Source organism: Bombina bombina, chromosome 1 (genome assembly GCF_027579735.1).
Source record: "Bombina bombina isolate aBomBom1 chromosome 1, aBomBom1.pri, whole genome shotgun sequence".
Lineage (NCBI taxonomy): Eukaryota > Metazoa > Chordata > Amphibia > Anura > Bombinatoridae > Bombina > Bombina bombina.
Window position 1 is genome coordinate 672,922,195 of NC_069499.1, and position 19,725 is coordinate 672,941,919.

Genomic DNA, 19,725 nt, shown 5'->3' on the forward strand with positions numbered 1-19,725 from the left:
ATTTAAATTGGGGGGGTGTTAGGGTTAGGGTTAGACTTAGGTTTAGGGGTTAATAACTTTATTATAGTGGCGGCGACTTTGGTGGCGGCAGATTAGGGGTTAATACATTTAATATAGTTGCGGCCACGTTGGGGGGGCAGATTAGGGGTTAATATATAAAATGTAGGGTTCAGCGATGTAGGGGGCAGTAGATTAGGGGTTCATAAGTATAATGTAGGTTGCAGCAGTGTCCGGAGTGGCAGATTAGGGGTTAATAATATAATGTAGGTGTCAGCAATGTCGGGGACGGCAGATTAGGGGTTAATAAGTGTAAGATTTGGGGTATTTATACTCGGGGTTCATGTTAGGTTGTTAGGTGCAGACATAAAATGTATTTCCCCATAGGAATCAATGGGGCTGCGTTAGGAGCTGAACGCTGCTTTTTTGCAGGTGTTAGACTGTTTTTCAGCTGGCTCAGCCCCATTGTTCCCTATGGGGAAATCGTGCACAAGCAAGTTTTTCCATCTTACCGCTACCGTAAGCAGCGCTGGTATTGAGGTGAGATATGGAGCTAAATTTTGCTCTACGCTCACCTTTTTGCAGCTAATGCCAGGTTTAAAAAACCCTGTAATACCAGCGTTGTCTTAAGGGAGCGGTGAAAAAAAAAGGCTTGTTAGCAACACACCCCTGTTACCGCAAAACTTGTAATCTCGCTGTATGTTTTTCTTTAATGATTCAGATAGAGCATACTGTTTTTTTCAACTGACTTATATTATCAAATGTACTTAATTTTCTTGGTATCCTTGTCGAAAGAGAAGTGATGCACTGCTGGGAGCTAACTAAACACATCGGGTTAGCCATTGACAATAAGCATATATGTGTATCCACCAATCAGAAGCTAGCTCCCAGTTGTCAATCACGGCTTCCTACCTAGGTATGCTTTTCAACTAAGGATACCAAGAGAAGGCAGCAAATTAGATTTAAAAAAATAGAAAGTTGTTTAAAATTGTATTTGTCTTAATCTTAACAGTTTCATTTTGACTTTACTGTCCCTTTAACTCCATATCTGAGGCCTTTTACGTACACTTGAGGTCCTCCACAAAACCTTTGCAACACAGCAGCAGTACTAAAATAGTAAGAAATATTTTTCATTGGCATCCCCAGTACCATATTCTGACTTTATAAGAAAGAGACTTTTTCAGTATTAGATATTCAAAAATAACATGTTTTCTAAAATGAGTTCACTTTTCTTACTTAAACTAGAAGAATCTATTTCTGATAAAATTCCAGGAAATGTTTTTGTCATCTTTTAAAAATCTACAATATAATAGGAGAAAGGGGATTTTTGTCTCAAATGTCTGTCCGTGCATCTTCTTTTTTTAAACACATCCAGTGCTGGCTTTGGAGGAAAGGCAGGTGCTTTAGGAGTCCCAAATGAGCTATGTACAAGATTGTACAAACAGCCTCGGAATCATGCCTGCTTTATATTCATACAAGCTGAGTTTACACCATCTGAAATCCACAGTTCCCAGAATTCAGATGGATCACAATGCCTCATAATGAGGTGCACCTGTGCTTACCTAAATTACTGTATAGCTCCAAACAACAGCAAGAAGGGGTATCAAGATTCTCCCAATAATAGATTTCATTATGTTTTCTGTAATTGGATTCAAAGGCAACATTTTATTTATTTATTTAATTTTGGAGCTTGTGCATGAATTTCAATTGAGTGCCTGGCAGTTTCTGAAAAGGAACAGCTATACTAAAAATTGCAGAACAGCCAAATGTTAGTAAATTGAGGAGCCAGGTTGCAGTCAAAATACTTGGCATGTGAATCTTATTTTATTATGTTTGTAATTGAATTTCTGTAAAGTGTGATGTGTAATCTAACAGCGAAAGTTTACTTACAATAGTAGGTCTGTAATAACTATTTTATTTGTCATATTTAATAAACCCCTTAAATATAATAAGAAGTGTGGAAAATAAACAACATCAGTAGGGATTAGTTAGATTGTACAGTGTAGAGGAATAATTAATTACAAAGTAAATGATCTAATTTCATTTTGTACTTTCTTGGTAATTGCTAATGTTGCTTCAAACTTTTTTAATATCCTCAATAATTTGTCAAACTTTTTATCCATGGAAATGCAGTTACTTTCTTTTTAGATGGAAACACCTTGGCAAGGCTTTTTTTGTGTGTATGTGTCACTAATCACAGTCATTTAGACCCCAATGTATTTAAAGATGTTTGAAGAAGGGTTGGCTGTTGCTGTGAAAATACAATTACAAATTAGTTAACCACACAATAAAATACTACAGTTGGTTTCCAAGGTGTGTAAAGATTTAAGAAGTATTGTCTATTGATATTATAATAGTCAGAAATTAGCTAATGAAAAAAATACAATTGCACCGATACATATTTGAAGCGCTCCTTAACTTCCTTTTAGGTGGCGGACTGAAATCATCCTGATACGATCGGGATGATTAACACCCCCTGCTAGCGGTCGATTGGCCACCAGTGAGCAGGGGGCAGCATTGCACAAGCATTTCATAGCAAATCATGGCCCCTCGCCTTTTAATAAATCTATCCCATGTGTTATTATTTTTATTATATAAACACATATTTCGTCAATAACAAGCCCCTGCGTAACCTCCTGAGGTTTTAAGGATTTTGTTGGGGACCTTGCAAATAAATGTTTTCTAGCCTTAGCAAGCTTTATTAAAATGTGCCCATTGCCTAATATATTGCTTAATAAAGGGTAATACAAAAAAATGCCATATTGAAAATGAAAATAAGCATGTTGGGTATTAGATTTGTATTTAAAAAAAAAAAGATTTTTCCAAAACTTTAGTTTTTCTACATTTTAATTTAATTCTCTAAAATGCATCACCTGCTGTAATCAAGGATTTTTGTCTTAGAGCATTTGTATGTTACTACCTAACGGTGTGTTGTATTTGTAATATTTTGCATGATAGATTTTCTATAAAATTCCCACACACACCTAACTGGAAACCCCCAATCCAATGTTATGAACAATTGCTGCATAGTAGGCTACATAAAAAGACACTGGTATTTAAATGGTGAAATGCAAAGTAAATAGTTCACGGCAGATTAAAATCCCAACATGTTAATCCTCAAACATCTTTAGTTCTACAAAAAAAACAATGGGATTGTTGTACCTCACATAAGAAGTTAATTCCAGTTACTTTATATGACATTTTGTATTAGCAAATGACACATTAATTAGCAGATGTAGATCCATTCACTGCCTGAGGTAAAAGACAATTAATTCAGCTGCGTAAAAGACAATTAAAGGGGAGAGTACAGATTTTTCTAAGAGAGCATATTGTAAACATTATATTGCTTTTATTTATTTATTTTTTCATGAAAAATAACTGCTTAGAAATAAAATATATACATATAAACAATTTTAGAGGAACAGGTAGAAATGCCTGTTTAATCTCTATGGATGTGTATACATGCCAGAAGGTTCTGAGATTTCAAGGGATATACGGCCAGTATACTGCATACAGTGGCAAGAAAAAAGTATGAAAACCTTTTGGAATTACCTAGATTTCAGCAACAATTGGTCATAAAATTTGATCTAATCTTCAACTAAGTCTCAACAGTAAAATGGCCACCGCCAGCAGCATTCAGCTCTTTCCAGAGTCAGATTTCTTCTTGTGTAAGTGCAACACACTAAAAACCTGGATTTTCACAAATGTTTGTATGTTGCACTTTCATAAGAAGAAATTAATCTCTGAAAAGTGCTGAATGCTGCTTGCGATGGCCATTTTCAGTATTTGTTCCCACCCGAAAGCAAAAAATGCGCATGGCTAGTAAACACTCACAGTTTGCACACACAACACACAAACAATTATAGGTTTTCAGGTCTTGTTAAACACAGTGTGAACATTTATCATACGGGGGGGAAAATTATGTATATCTCTACCCTGATTGGAGTCCAACTAACCTAGAGCACATTCAATGAGATGAGATTAGAAGTGTGGTCAGAGCTGCCTTGCACAATGAAAACACACATTTTGAGTTTACTGTTCACAAGAAGCATTTCCTGATGTGAGTCTTGTCTCAAATAAAATAAATCACAGTAGACCTTTATAATTGTCGACCTTGCATAAAACTGGAATGGGTTACAAAATTGTACTTTTTTATCAGTCAGGAGAAGGTTCAGCAATGTTGTTACTTCTTTTGGATTGGGTGTGTCTTGCAAAAATGCTTGTTATAGCACAGTACAGAATGCATATTAAGGTTAAAAAAGATTCCTGTAGTGTTAGTTAAAGACTTAGGGGTTAATTTATCAATGTCTGTCCGACATGGTACGCTGTAGAGTATCATGTCCGACAGACATCGCTGAATGCCGACAGCGTATAACATTGCACAAGCAGTTCACCAGAACTGCTTGTGCAATGACACCCCATGCAGATTCGCGGCAAATTGGCCGCTAGCAAGGGGGTGTCAATCAGCCTGATCGTATAGGATCAGGCAGAATCCAAACCTCAGCCTCATAGGCAGCTGACCATTTATGGAGCAGCGGTAACAGGGGCATCAAGCTCCATTCGGAGTTTGATAATTCGGCCCCTTAGATACTTCTCTAGAGCACATCTGTTGAAGAGTCTAAGAATAGTTCATGGAAGAACCCTAAGGAGGATGTCATTGCTGTCCAAGAAAAAAGAAAATTGTTACACAGCTGAAATTCACAGAAGAGAAAAATATTTTGTTTATAGATAAAACCAAATTTGAGTTTGTAAGAAACACACATTATATGTTAATAAAGGTACAGTACATCACAATACCTAATCACAACTGTAAAGTATGGTGGAGGAAGCACCACTCTTTTTCCTCAAAAATCTCCCTAGATCATGTTAAAATCCACAGCGACTTAAAAAAAAATGGATGAAATTACAGTAAAGCAAAGACCTGTGTTCTCTTCTTTTATAGATCTTCATAAGAACCTTCCTGTTTCTCAAAGCCTTGGTCATAGAGTAGGTTAAGGAAGCCATTCAATAACCTTCCTTGTATGCTGCCTCCACAGCCGCCTGAGCCAGTCAGCTAGTCTATAACATTACATTACAGTGCATCAGAGACCACATTTAATGTCTTTGATGTACCGTATTATGTTATGACTTATTGGTTCATGGATCAGTGGTCTGTGGGACCACTTTAGCTGTTAAAGAGGTATAAATATATTTCAAATGCACAGCAACATATTTTATTATATAATTGTGTTTGCAAAAATGCTACTCATAAAAGTTATCACTGCTGAAGTGACATAATTGTACGTGTAAGTAACTAGCTGCTGATATAGTAGTAGACTGTGTATGCACAGTTGTTTCCATGCTTACTACACGTGCAGGTAATAAGTGACATGTTGCAAAATAGCACTTGGAGCATGCACAGGGCCTGTCTGCTTTGTTGGCCTATAGCTATGATAGCTTTTAACACATTTTTGCAAACAAAATTAAATCTCCCCAGGTAAAAAGAAGAGCCATACAAAGTACGTTACAAAGGAGTTTTGCTGAGTTCCAATTTGAGAACATTTCAAATCCATTTGAAAAACATGATTTTTCAATGCATCATAGAAAGCTGGATTTTCTCTCAGGGCTGTGTTTGATTTTTGTGCTGCTCTAGGCATTGGGTAATCTACTGTTACCTTAACCCCCACAGAGGCCAGAGAAGCATAAATGAGTTATTTATCCCCACTAGAATACAGTGTTGACTGATTGATTAAATTAATAAATAAAATATTTGGAGAGTTTAGAAGTGAGAAAGGAATAATGCCAAAGAACTTCTTCTCAAAATTGGCTACCATCCAAAACTCAGCTACCCTTGCCACATACCTACGTATCCTAGACCAATATATGCCCCTACTTTCTTTACTAAGGCAGTCCAGTATATTTTCAGTGGAAATAGAGTAGGTGAAATAGTATTCCATGAGCAAATTAAAGTTTTTTTTCCATTTCTATCTAAATCCTGTTTATCTTGTGTTTTTCTTTCCCCGTCAATTTTAATTTTTCTGTACCCCAGTGAGCTTTGTTTAATTGCTATTTGAGTGCTCTTGCCTCTGCCTATGCTAATACGTTACATTTTTAGGAGCAATTTGCTTCTAAGATGCTTGAGTGTAAATAAATTATCATAGGTTAGAATTAAAGGGTTTGATGTTTCTCCACTGAATTGTTAATTACATAAGCATCTCTATTTAAATGTTTTCTTTTTATTCTTTTTTAGGTTCTATGGGATAACAATAACAATGCAGTAATAGAATCCCATTTGACTCTGCTGTGTACATTTTGTCTAAGTATATACTTAAAGTTGTTCATATTACATTCTGTAGTGGACCAAAATAAGTGAAATTACTGCAAGATCATTAACAAAGCCATCTGTGCTAAAAGTAAATATGAATGAATAAAATACCACAAAACCAAATAATAGCAAATAATTTAAAGTAACAGTCTATTAAACTTTTATGATTCAGATAGGGCATGTAATTTTAAACAACTTTCCAATTTACTTTTATCGTCAAATGTGCTTTGTTCTTTGGTATTCTTAATTGAAAGCTAAACCTAGGTACGCTCATATGCTAATTTCTAAGCCCTTGAAGTTCGCCTCTTATCTGAATGCATTTGACAGTTTTTCACAGCTAAAGGGTGTTAGTTCATGTGTGCCATATAAATAACATTGTGCTCACACCCGTGGAGTTACTTATGAGAGGGCACTGATTGGCTAAAATGTAAGTCTGTTAAAAGAACTAAAATAAGAGGGCAGTCTGCAGAGGTTTAGATACAAGGTAATCACAGAGGTAAAACGTATATTAATATAACTGTGTTGGTTATGCACAACTGAGGAATGGGTAATAAAGGGATTATCTATCTTTTTAAACAATAACATTTCTAGAGTAAAACTCATCATGTAAAAAGTCTATATTAGTATAATATTTAGTGGTGTATTTAAAATCTTTCCATGGGGCAAAACAATTCATTTTACCATAACGCTCTCAATATTACTTACCAGGGCTTTTTTTTTAATAGTGTCTTGACTCTTGAGCAGAAGGTGTGCCCTCCCTCTAGATCCACTCACAACCTGTCACTGCTTACAATAAAGGAAGACAGCAATAAAGTTGAAATGTTTTCCCCAAAGTAGTGCTTGGTTCAGCTTCCAATTAACTGTACTGCCATATTAAAAAGGGGTTGTGGCAGAGGGGGGTGGGCTAGAATGGAAAGTAGGGTATGGGTAGGCTAGTTTTCACTAAAATGAATTGTGTTGTCCTCTGGGAAAATCTTACTACACTACACTAAACTAAATTATACAAACAGGGACATTTTACATAATTACTTTTGTGTCTCTTTAAAGGGACAGTAAACTCAAAATGAAACTTGGATAAAGCATGACATTTTAAACAACTTTTTTTATTCTATTACCAATGCTGCTAAGTTCTCTTGGTGTCCTTTGTTAAACAGTAATGATATGTGATCTCAGCACCTGGCAGTAGTGTTTATGGCGATTAAACATAATTTCAATTACTGTTGCCATAGAACACTAGAGACATTTGCATGCTCCTAATCTATCAGCCTACTGAGCTTTACTCTTAAACAAAGGATGCCAAGGAAACAAAGCAAATTTAATAACAGAAGTAAATTAGAAAGTTGTTTAAAATTGCATGTTCTATCCGAATTATAAAAGTTTACATTTTACTGTCCCTTGAACTATAGTAACAAGACATATATAGTTAATTTTGTATGCTATATAATTAATTATCTGCATTTAAATTGTATTTATCTTGCTCTACTGATTAGACAGTCAGATGATGCATTTTACATCAAAGCTTTCTGGGCAAATGCTACACAGAAATTTAAAGGGACATGAAACCCTATTTTTTCACCTAAAGCATACAATTTTAAACAACTTTCTAATTTACTTCTATTGTCTAATTTGCCTTCATCTCTTGGTATCCTTTGTTGAAAATAATACCTAGGGAGGGTCAGGAGATAGGAGCTAGATGCTAATTAGTGGCTGCACATATATACCTCTTGCTATTGGCTTACAGATGTGTTTAACTAGCTCCTAGTAGTGCATTGTTACTTCTTCTATAAAGAATACCAAGAGAATGAAGCAAAATTGATAATAGACGTAAATTGGAAAGTTGTTTAAAATTGTATTCTTTGGGGCATATGTATGGAGCTTGATGCCCCGTGTTTCTGGCAAGCCTGCAGGCTCGCCAGAAACAGCAGTTATGAAGCAGCGGTCACAAAGACCACTGCTCCATAACCTGTCCGCCTGCTCTGAGCAGGCGGACAGACATCGCCGGAAATCAACCCGATCGAGTATGATCGGGTTGATTGACACCCCCTGCTGGCGGCCTATTGGCCGTGAGTCTGCAGGGCGCGGCGTTGCACCAGCAGCTCTTGTAAACTGCTGGTGCAGTGTTGAATACGGCGAGCGTATTGCTCGCCATATTCAGCGAGGTCTGGCGGACCTGATCCGCAGTGTCGGATCAGGTCCGCCAGACCTTGATAACTTGGGGCCTTTATCTGTATCATGAAGGATTTTTGGGGGGTTTCATGTCCCTTTAAATATGGTTCATAGATTCATGTACCATTAAACAGAATGTGTTTTCTGTTTTATAGTATCCCAAAAAATCCAAGCTAAATGCATTTGAACTGTTTCTTTAAAGGGACAGTCTACACATTTGTTTTATTGTTTAAAAAGATAGATAATGCCTTTACTACCCATTCCCCAGCTTTGCACAACCACTATTGTTAGATTAATATACTTTATAACATTTAAACCTCTAAATGTCTGTCTCTATAGGCTCTATAGACAGCCTCTTAATCACATGCTTTTTGTATTTGCTTTTCACAACAGGAGACTGCTAGTTCATGTGGGCCATATAGGTAACAATGTGTTCATGCCCAGGGAGTTATTTAAAAGTTAGCCAGAAAGCACAGTATTAAATGAAGGTCAATAGATAATAAAAACAAAGTCATGTGATCAGGGGCTGTCAGAAGATGCTTAGATACAAGGTAATCACAGAGGTAAAAAGTATATTAATATAACTGTGTTGGTTATGCAAAACTGGGGAATGTGTAATAAAGGGATTTTCTATCTTTTTAAACAACAAAAATTCTGGTGTTGACTGTCCCTTTAATTTTACTAGTAAGGTTAAGCAAATAGTGCACATTGTAACCCACGTGTCTCAATGTTTGATTGCAAGAAGGGAAGATCCTAATTAAAAAATACACTTGCTGAATTATCATATGCTTGCTTTATTGGTCTGGGTTCTCATATATGTGCCAGGAATTGTTTTCTTTTCTAACATTTGTTTATTACTGCCAGCCTGACACGTCTGACAGTCTTATAGGCAATTTACAGTTTGTTGTAGTGATTAAAATTTAAGAAAAGTGTTTGCAACAGTTAGCAGCTGCTAGGCTCATCCATATACCGAGACAGAGAAGCTTCACTTGTATTCATCTTTGTCATAAATAATGCAGTGTAAAACATCCAAAGAAAGCAAGGTGTTAGAGACTTTTTATCATCAATCAGTAGAAAATAAATGAATGTTTACGGAGTTCTTCTCAAGGACGGAATGTTATAATCACATATTATGGCTTTACAGTTTTTAACTACTGTATATTTGTTTCCATGGTACTAATACATATTTTACTATTAATCTAATTTATGCCTGCAGCAGCCCAGCACTTCCGAGTTTCCCAGGCATGGTGACATCACCACGGCCAATGCGTAGAGATTTCAACGACATCTCCAGATTCTCCAAGTGATTCCAAACTGCTTGGCCACCTTATAAAGTCCATAGGTGCTTGGAGGGGGCTGCAATCAGTCCCTCTCTGGATGACAAGTGGTTATCATCCTCACTAAAGGCATTGGGCCCATTTATAAAGTTGCGGATGCAACTTAGGGGCTTGAGAGCTTTAGCCTTGCACAAGCGGGCCTGAAACGCTAATTAAGTAGCTGGGGTCTTAAGATTGATAGAGATGATTGACAAGCCCTGTGTGAGAACAGGGGCAGGACTGCATGAGCATTTGCTTGTGCTATGTTAACTTCAGGCCAGGGTGGATTTGATTTAAATCAAGTCAGTTTTAATCACAATTTAAACCACATTTTACTATCAATAAGCCTCAATTTAAATAATGATTTTCTACATAAAGGTTTTGTTTTAAGAATAATAACTTTCAGATTAATTTCCCAGTTATATCAGAAAATGACTGATACCATTAGAAATACAAAGATAATTATTAAATTATTGGGAGGTGAACTATCTCCAGTTTATTAGGTTAATCTTTTTTATTTAATCAACTTTTCACCTGTACTTTATTGAAAGGAGAAACATAATCATCACCTTAATAATAACAATTTAAATAGTTTTATTTAACTAAAGAAAAATAATTATTACCTTAATAATAACAAATCAATTGTTTATTTAAACCAAGACAATACCATTATAGGTATCACTTTAAGTTTTACTGCTTGTCCCATCTCTCCTCACACTTAGGTCCATGGGAAAATCTATTCCACTCCAAACAATCTTCTATTCACTGAGCTTCTTAAAACATAGTAAGAGGTTGATTTAGGGAACAGTGGGATTAAAGGGACCGTAAAGTAAAAATTAAACTGATGTCCATTGTTTCTTAACTTTCGGTTGCAGGCTCACTCATGAGAGCCTGCACTGAATAAGCTCTAAAGCTGCATCCACAGCTTGATAATTGGAGCCATATGTTTCATCATCCATACTTAAGGGGTTAAAGCATAACAGACAGAAGTGTAAATATTAACATTAAATACATAGTTAAACACTTTATTAAATATGAAAATTGCATAAATATGTTGTTTCATGTTTTCAGCTACTTTACTGCAAAGGGCTCCAATGCACTTATATATATGTATATGTCAATATATGTATATATACAGTATGTGTTTATTTGTGTATATATGTCTGTAAATACATATATATATATATATATATATATATATATATATATATATACATATAAATAAATACATAAATACATAGACACACACACACACACACACACACATATATATATATATATATATATATATATATATATATATATATATATATATATATATATATATACACACACATACACATATTTAGACATGTATATGTATGCATCTCTATATTAAAGCCCTTTGCCTGCATTTTTTTTTCTAACCCTTGAGACCTCATATCTTTGAGCCATTTTGTATGCAATATTTAATATTTATTATTTTTTATTAGTGTTATTATGAGTGTAACTGTACTGTACAATGCAATTTTGACGTTTTTTGTGCAACTTTTTAGTTCAGCGTAAAATCTAACCAGAGCTCTGAAGTTGCGCGTTACATTCAATTGCTCTAAAGGGAATGGGTTTACTTCCAATTCATAATAAGCACAATACTTCCAATGTGCGCAGAGAGCTGCAATATACTCCTTATCTCTTGTGTGCAACAGTTAGTGCGCCACTTGTAACTAAACCCAAAATACAATCCCTCTTTAAAATGCCCAGTGAATCTACCAATCTCATCTAATTTCTCCTTACTGCTCATGATATTTAAAACATGTTTCCTTTCACACTACATATCCTTGCTTACATTCTCTAACTTGTTTTTCCTACAAAAACAGAAGCACTATTGATTTTGTTTTAAAATGATTTTAATGCACACTATGGGGCATATTTATCAAGCTCCGAATAGAGCTTGATGCCCCGTGTTTCTGGCGAGCCGTGTTTCTGCTCTGAGCAGGCGGACAGACATCGCCGGAAATCAACCCGATCGAGTATGATCGGGTTGATTGACACCCCCTGCTGGCGGCCTATTGGCCGTGAGTCTGCAGGGCGCGGCGTTGCACCAGCAGCTCTTGTAAACTGCTGGTGCAATGCTGAATACGGCGAGCGTATTGCTCGCCGTATTCAGCGAGGTCTGGCGGACCTGATCCGCACTGTCGGATCAGGTCCGACAGACCTTGATAAATAGAGGCCTATGTCTGTGCTCCATTTCTAATCTAGTCCTTTATTTTAAAACATTTCATTATGCACATGTCAGTTGTTTTGTTTCTTGCTTGTGTTTCCATAAGTAACATCTTTTTCCTTTCTTTTGCTCCTTAGTGGCCTTCCGTTGCCAACTGTAAATGGTGTAAACTTGGTAAATTCCAGTGGAGGATCTGGGAGCTCCAGTGAGTCAGAAAGCAGCTCTGAATCAGACTCTGATAGCGAGAGTAGCTCCAGTGACAGCGAATGTAATGAAGGGGCACGAAATCCCAGTCCAGAGGTAAACTGTCACCTTATGATTTTGTGATACCACTCCCTATTTTCTGTTCAGTCCCCCATCCCTTTTCTATCACTAAGTTAGCAACGTCCCATGCACCCGGCAGCTGTCATAGGCAAAGGAAATAGAATAAAAGACAGGACTCTGGCTTACTTGCGTTAGTATCTGTGTATTGCTGTTTAGATCAAGGCAAAATACAGGCAACAGACAGGCATAGTTTACAGGTCTTGTCAAACGCGTTTCATATATATTATATTAACTTCCTCAGTGACCAAGGTATGGTCACTGAGGAAGTTAATATAATATATATGAAATGCGTTTGACCAGACCTGTAAACTATGCCTGTCTGTTGCCTGTATTTTGCCTTGATCTAAACAGCAATACACAGATACTAACGCAAGTAAGCCAGAGTCCTGTCTTTTATTCTATTTCCTTTGCCTATGACAGCTGTCGGGTGCATGGGACGTTGCTAACTTAGTGATAGAAAAGGGATGGGGGACTGAACAGAAAATAGGGAGTGGTAGGTTAACATAAAAATACAGAAACTTGTTTAAATGATACAGTCTACAAACCTCCCTAAAACAAAACAACTACAGGTAAAATCAAGTAACTTTGTTAAAAAAATTGACGTTTAATCAAAGTGCACTCAAAGCATAAAAGTGTTCTACAAGCCTAGCTCTAAAGTAGTTCTGTAGTGAAATGAATGAAGAGCCTGCATGCTCCACCGTTTAAATGAATTCTTTAACTGGACATCAAACACTTTGAGATTGTAATCTAAAGTTTGAATTATGTGTAGTAAAGCAATAAATTGCAATATTTTCATTATTTATTTTATCCCACACTTCCTGTAATTTAATTTGGAAAACTGAGGTTTTCCAGTTTCCCTGAGTGTCTACAAAACAACTGGTGTCACCATGTTGCAAATAATCCTATATTTAAAAGTCTAGTCTTTTTATCTCATATACCCTGCTGAGGCCATAAACAGTATATTTGCTATACTCCACAAAGCCATTGTTTAAACACTTTAGTGATTCTTTTTATATATGTTCCTAATTGACCTCAGCAAAATGCATTAGATAAGGGAAGCCTATATTACAACATGGGGAACTCATCACATTTTAGAAAATAAAACTTGACATTTATTTATTAAACATATAAGTATTATCATTTTAAAATGATACATCTGCATACTATTCACAGCATGCAATATTTAGTGTTCAATGTGTTTTACATATAATAGAAAGTTGAGGTAGAGCAAGTTGTTGCATTTTATTTTTTATTGAGGTATAAAATGTGTTTTCTTTTTTTAACATTACCAAAATGTTTATTTGTTTTTTTTTTAATCATCTAAGTAACATTTTATATTGAAAGATTCACATATAATTATTTTCTGGTTGAACTTCCTAATCATATAATATGGAAAACAAGGATTCTATAGTACAGTATATACTACTTAGAATTAGGTGATTCATGTGTTACAGAGGAAGTAAGACTTGGATCGCCCAATTTGTCTACTGAGACGTTTTCAGCAATTTAATATTAAGGACATTCTCTTTTAAGTAGCTGTAATTAAAATTCAAAGGAAAAGGACAGGTGGGAAGAATTGCTATGCGATTAGGCAGTTACTTTAAATATGTAGATTAACAGAGGCATAACAATTCACCTGTTGCTCTCAAACATTGCTTTCTTTGGTCGATAAGGGTTCAACAAAGAGTATAAAATATGCATTTTTCTGTTTGGCTTTCCAGTGTTTAGAGGTGTTTTTTTAAAATTTATTTTTGTAAAATCAGTAGAGGTTTATTATCATAGGAGCAAGATACATGGGGGGGGGGGGGGAGGTGTTAAGCATCTAAAATAGCTGGGATGTATTTCATTGGCAAGATATTGTTGTAGTAGTTTTAAAATCTTTCAGGAATGATTTTATTATCATTTCAAACAAGAAAACAGATTTTTTTTTGTATTTATTTCACTGACAACATGATAGAGTGTTGTAAGAATATTCTAGTTAACTCTTTCTTTAACTGATATTCTCATCTGCTTAAACCTATTTGAGTCTTTCTCTGTTTTGCAGAAAATGTGGTAGCAAATTCTTTAAAAGTGTTTGTAATTAATAGATTAACGTATTTAACAATGTTTACTAGTGTTGCCTTTTTTTATTCATGAGATATTCACAAGAGATTTTGGAAAAAAAGCTACATTATAAAAAATGCAATGTTTATTGTGGTTATTTTGCATTTTGTTTTGTTTGATTTCTCTGGAGCGTTATCTTAAATAAAAAATAAATAAATAAAGTTGTGTAGCTTATGTGCTAATTAGTCATTTTCTTTAAATACATTCTGTGAAAATAATCACTTTAGAGAAAATACTTTGTTGAATATATTTAACTTAAATGCTTATTTTAACTCAGATATTTTATTTATTATTATTATTTTTTTTACAGCCAGAGCCACCTTCAACAAATAAATGGCAGCTGGACAAGTGGCTTAATAAAGTCAATCCACATAATAAAACAATAATTAGCAGCCAAAATGAAATACATTCTGACAACAATTTGGAGTGTCAGAATATCCAACAAGCTGAAGAAGATAATAAAAATGATCTTAATGAAATAGTTCCTCAGCCAGACTCCAAAGATAGAGAACTTCAGAGTCCAGTAAGAGAAAAAGCAAAGCCAAGAGCCCCCCAAAAGGTTCAAGAGGCAAAAAATGTAAAGCAAAAATCACCAGCTCCCAATGAACCTGCCCCACAAAGAACAACTGCTAAAAAACAACCAAAAAAGGTTGAACGGACTTCTAGCACAGAAGACTGCACTTGGAACAAACCAATTGCCCCCAGCAGCATATCCAAAGAAAAAGAGGTACGTGAAATCCAGGAGCAACCAAAACCAAGGGCAAAAACCACTGTTGCAAAAACTGCACCAAGGAAAGAGCAAAGGACTAGTACAGGAGGTGCTTCTGAGAAAAAAAAAGCGAGAGGAACTAACAAAATTGTTCCAAAATCAAGGGAATTTATTGAAACTGATTCAGCATCGGACTCCAACACAGATCAAGAGGAAGTCTTGCAGGCTAAATTATCAACAGCTTGCACTGGACCTTCTAATCCAAGCAAATCTAAAGACTGCAGTAACAATCTTCTAAGTGTCAGCAGTTTAACCAGTAATAGTAGCAGTATATCAATAGACCAGACAAACAATGACTTAGAAGAGCAGTTCTTTTCACCTCTTCCAGTTGTACAAAGTGAACTTTTGTCTCCTCTGAGAGATTACGAAGACCTTAAATCATTGTGGGTAAAAATAGATCTCAGCCTCTTGTCCAGAATACCTGTTCAAGACACGTTTGAGAGCATTCTATTAAATAATGAAGTAAGAGATACAGGTTTTAAACACAAACATAAAACACCAGCTATACCTGTAGAGAAAGCACCCACAAAATCCAGAAGGAAGCACAAGGTGAGTCACAAGTGTTATTGAACATCTTTAACAATATACAATTCTGTTTTTAGGAATTAAATGCAAATAATCAAACCAACAGTATGTTTTGGGACATTCCATATTTTAAGAAACATCATGTTAATTGTAGAGAACAGTAATGGATGATGATTTATGATGAAAGCCATTATGGTACATAATAAAATGTGTAGTTGATTATTTGCATTAAATGAACACTCTGAAAATATATTCAAAGTCTTCAAGTATACAAAATCAAGGACTTTTCCCAAATGTTATTTGAAGTGCCATTTTGTGAACACTTTTTTTTTATTTTTGAGGAAAGCAAACATTCTATTGTGATGCAAAGAAAAAATAGGAAAATATCCATTTAATATTCTGCACATTCATGAGATTGCCATTTGTGACAACTTGCTGGAAGTATGAAAGGGAAGCTATTGGTATGACACTAAAAGCTGGTGTATACTAGTGGTCATATTTTTTGTGCTTTAGAAATTAATTAAAGAAAATAAAATCTCTGAGGTCTCAGTATTAAAGGGACAGTCAAGTAAAAAAAAAACTTTTATGATTTAAATAGAGCATGTAATTTTAAACAACTTTCCAATTTACTTTTATTACCAATTTTGCTTTGTTCTCTTGGTATTCTTAATTGAAAGCTAAATTTAGGAGGTATATGTGCTAATTTCTTAGACCTTGAAGGCCACCTCTAATCTGAAAGCATTTTTACAGTTTTTCACCACTAGAGGATGTTAGTTCATGTGTTTCATATAGATAACATTGAGCTCAGGCATGTGTAGCTCCTAAGAGCAAGCACTAATTGGCTAAAAATGCAAGTCTGTCAAAAGAACTGAAATAAGGGAGCAGTTTGCAGAGCCATAGATACAAGGTAATCACAGAGGTAAAAAGTATATTATTATAACTGTGTTGGTTATGCAAAATTGGGTAATGGGTAATAAAGGGATTATCTACCTTTTTAAACAACAAAAATTCTGGTGTTTACTCTCCCTTTAATGTAAACCACTAATATTTTTCTGTTAGCAAGCTACAGCTTTACAACAGTATACAGATGCCATTGCTTGGCTAGCTGACTGGGCACTGTATGTACCACATACTTAGACCCTTGTTAAATTCAAAGTAAAGCTAAATTAATTATGCAGTTTGTATTATAACAAAAATATTTGACAACATTTTAACCCTGTATAAACTGTTCTTTCTCTTTAGAACTTTTTATTTTCGTACCTTGCAGTAAGTTCATTAGCTGATCATAACATTCAGGCATCGCATAGTATTATGATTAATATGTCTCCAAACAGTATTTTCCTTGTAATTTATATAGAAGTTATATGCTTCATTACATGATTTTTTTAGACAGCTGGCCTAATAAATGTATTAACCCCTAATCCACCAACTCCCACATCGCAAAGTATCTAATTAACCTATTAATCCCTAAACCGCCAACCCCCCACATCGCAAAAAACCTAATTAACCTATTTAATCCTAAACTGCCAACCTCCCACAACGCGATAAACCTAATAACACTATTAAACCCTAAACCACCAACCCCCCACATCGCAATAAACCTAATTAACATATAAACTCCTAAACTGCCAACCCCCCACAACGCAATAAACTAATTTAATTACTAAGCCCCTAACCAAACACCACCTAAATTAACCCCAATCGCATAAAATAAAAAAAAATAAGTTACAATTAAAATAAAAAATCTAACATTACTTAAAAAAAACATTAAATTAAATAAATCTAAAATTACAAAAAATAAAAAAAGTCTAAAATTACAGAAAAAAAAATAAACCAAATTATCAAAAATAAAAATTAAACCTAATCTAATACCCCTATGAAAATAAAAAAGCCCCACAAAATCAAAACACCCCCTAATCTAAACTACAAATAGCCCTTACAAGAGCCTTTTGTAGGGCATTGCCCTAAGTTAAACAGCTCTTTTAAATTTAAAATATACTAAGTCCCTCCTAAAAGGAAATCCACCCCTCCCACCAAACCCCCCAAAATAAACAACCTAACATTAAAAAAACTAAACTACCCATTTCCCCTAAAGGGGCATTTGTATGGACATTGCCCTTTAAAGGGCAATCCGCTCTTTTGCAGCCCAAAAAAATCCCTAATCCAGAAAAATTAGGGATTTGTTCTTCCAGCGCGGGGACATCTATCTTCGTCCAGGACCAAGGTGACGCAGATTGGAGGTGATCGCGGAACAGGACCAGCGACTATGGAGCCATCCAGCGTGAAGGATCCTCTTTGTACGTTCGTCGCCGCACACTGAGGATTGAATTCAAGTTACACGTTTTATATTTGGGGTACCTTGCATTCCTATTCTCTGAAGTTTTCAAATCAGCCAATAGGATGAGAGCTACTTAAATCCTATTGGCTGATTTGAACAGCCAATAGGCAATGCCCATACAAATGCCCTTTTAAGGGCTATTAGTATTTTAGTTTAGATTAGGGAGTGTTTTTATTTTTGGAGAGCTTTTTTATTTTCATAATGATATTAGATTAGGTTTATTTTTTTTATTTTTGATAATTTGGTTTATTTTTTTCAGCAATTTTTAACTTTTTTATTTTACGTAATTTTAGATTTATTTAATTTAAAGTTAGTTTTTTTTTTTAAAGTAATGTTAGTTTTTTTATTTTAATTGTAATTTAGTATTTTTTTATTTTATGTAATTGAGGATAATTTAGGGGGTGTTAGGTTAAGGAGCTTAGTAATTAAATTAGTTATTTGCGTCGTGGGGGTTGGCGATTTAGGAGTTAATAGGTTAATTTGGTTTAATGCGATGTGGGGGTTTTCAGTTTAGGGGTTAATATCTTAATTAGGTTTAATGCGCTTCCGGGAATGTCGGTTAGGGGTTAATAGGTTAATTAGATACTTTGCGATGTGGGGGATGGCAGATTTGGAGTTAATACATTTATTAGTTAGATTGCGATGTGAGTGAACGGCGGATTAGGAGTTAATAGTTTGATTATGTATATTGCGTTGTGGGGGGTTGGCGGTTTAAGGGTTAATACTTTTATTATTAGCTGTGATGTGGGGTGATGGCGGATATAGGGGTTTTGACGTGTTGGGTTTATTTTTGGGAGGCGAGTTGGACTGTTACGGGAGATTTAACTTTTTTCTTATTGCGCCAGCAGTTTCTAAACTGCCGTAAGTCACTGGCGACTCCAGAAATGTGTATTTACTCACATTTCTGGACATCGCCAGTTTATCTGACTTACGGCAGTATATGAACTGCCGGCGTGGTTTATATGATTCCCCGATTTGCAAGTGGAAATTAAGGGCGACGCAGGTTTCAGCAGTTACGCTGAAGCTTGCGCCGCATATGTAACCCACCAACTCCCACCCCCACCTGCTCAATCAGTTAAAGGTAAAAAATAGTAATAAGCACTTTTATACCTATAGATATTAATAAAATTAATAACTCAACACTTATGCCCACTGTACTAATAATGATCCTGTTCAAATCGTGAGACATACATATTACTATGGTTTTGGAGCACAACAGCACACATATCACCTGTTAGCACCACTACATACTGTTAAAAGTGATCAAGAAACATAAAGGCCCCCAACCTCTGATGTAATCATAAAACCCACAAAATTGTCTTTTTTTATTATTCTTAATCCTGGATATCTGTTTTTTTGGGGGGGTTGGATTGTGAAATTTGGAGATTAACAAGAAGCATAAGATTTTGTGTTTTGGGGAGGTAAAGGTCACAATCTAAAGTTAGAGGGTAGCAGATTCAGAAGAAATTTGAGGAAGCATTTTTTTTACAGAAAGGCTGGTAGATTCATGGAATAAACTTCCATTTGAGGTGGTAAACACAAAGACTGTAAAGGAATTCAAAAATGCCTGGGACATGCATAAGGCTATCCTAAGGAAAAAGTAACATGTAATATGGGTAGACTTGATGGGCCTTTTTGGTTCTTATCTACCGTCAAATTCTATGTTTCTATAACGATTGTAAA

The 19,725-nt window shown here is 35.3% G+C and overlaps 1 protein-coding gene across 1 annotated transcript in view; it reads left to right on the forward strand.

Moving 5' to 3' along the window:
- Window positions 1-19,725, forward strand: part of AFF2 (ALF transcription elongation factor 2) — an 863,717-nt gene that overhangs the window by 793,702 nt on the left and 50,290 nt on the right. The window contains exons 10-11 of the mRNA XM_053699151.1: window positions 12,121-12,283; window positions 14,721-15,728. Coding sequence (XP_053555126.1) covers window positions 12,121-12,283; window positions 14,721-15,728 — 1,171 coding nt within the window. The remainder of the gene's footprint in view (window positions 1-12,120; window positions 12,284-14,720; window positions 15,729-19,725) is intronic.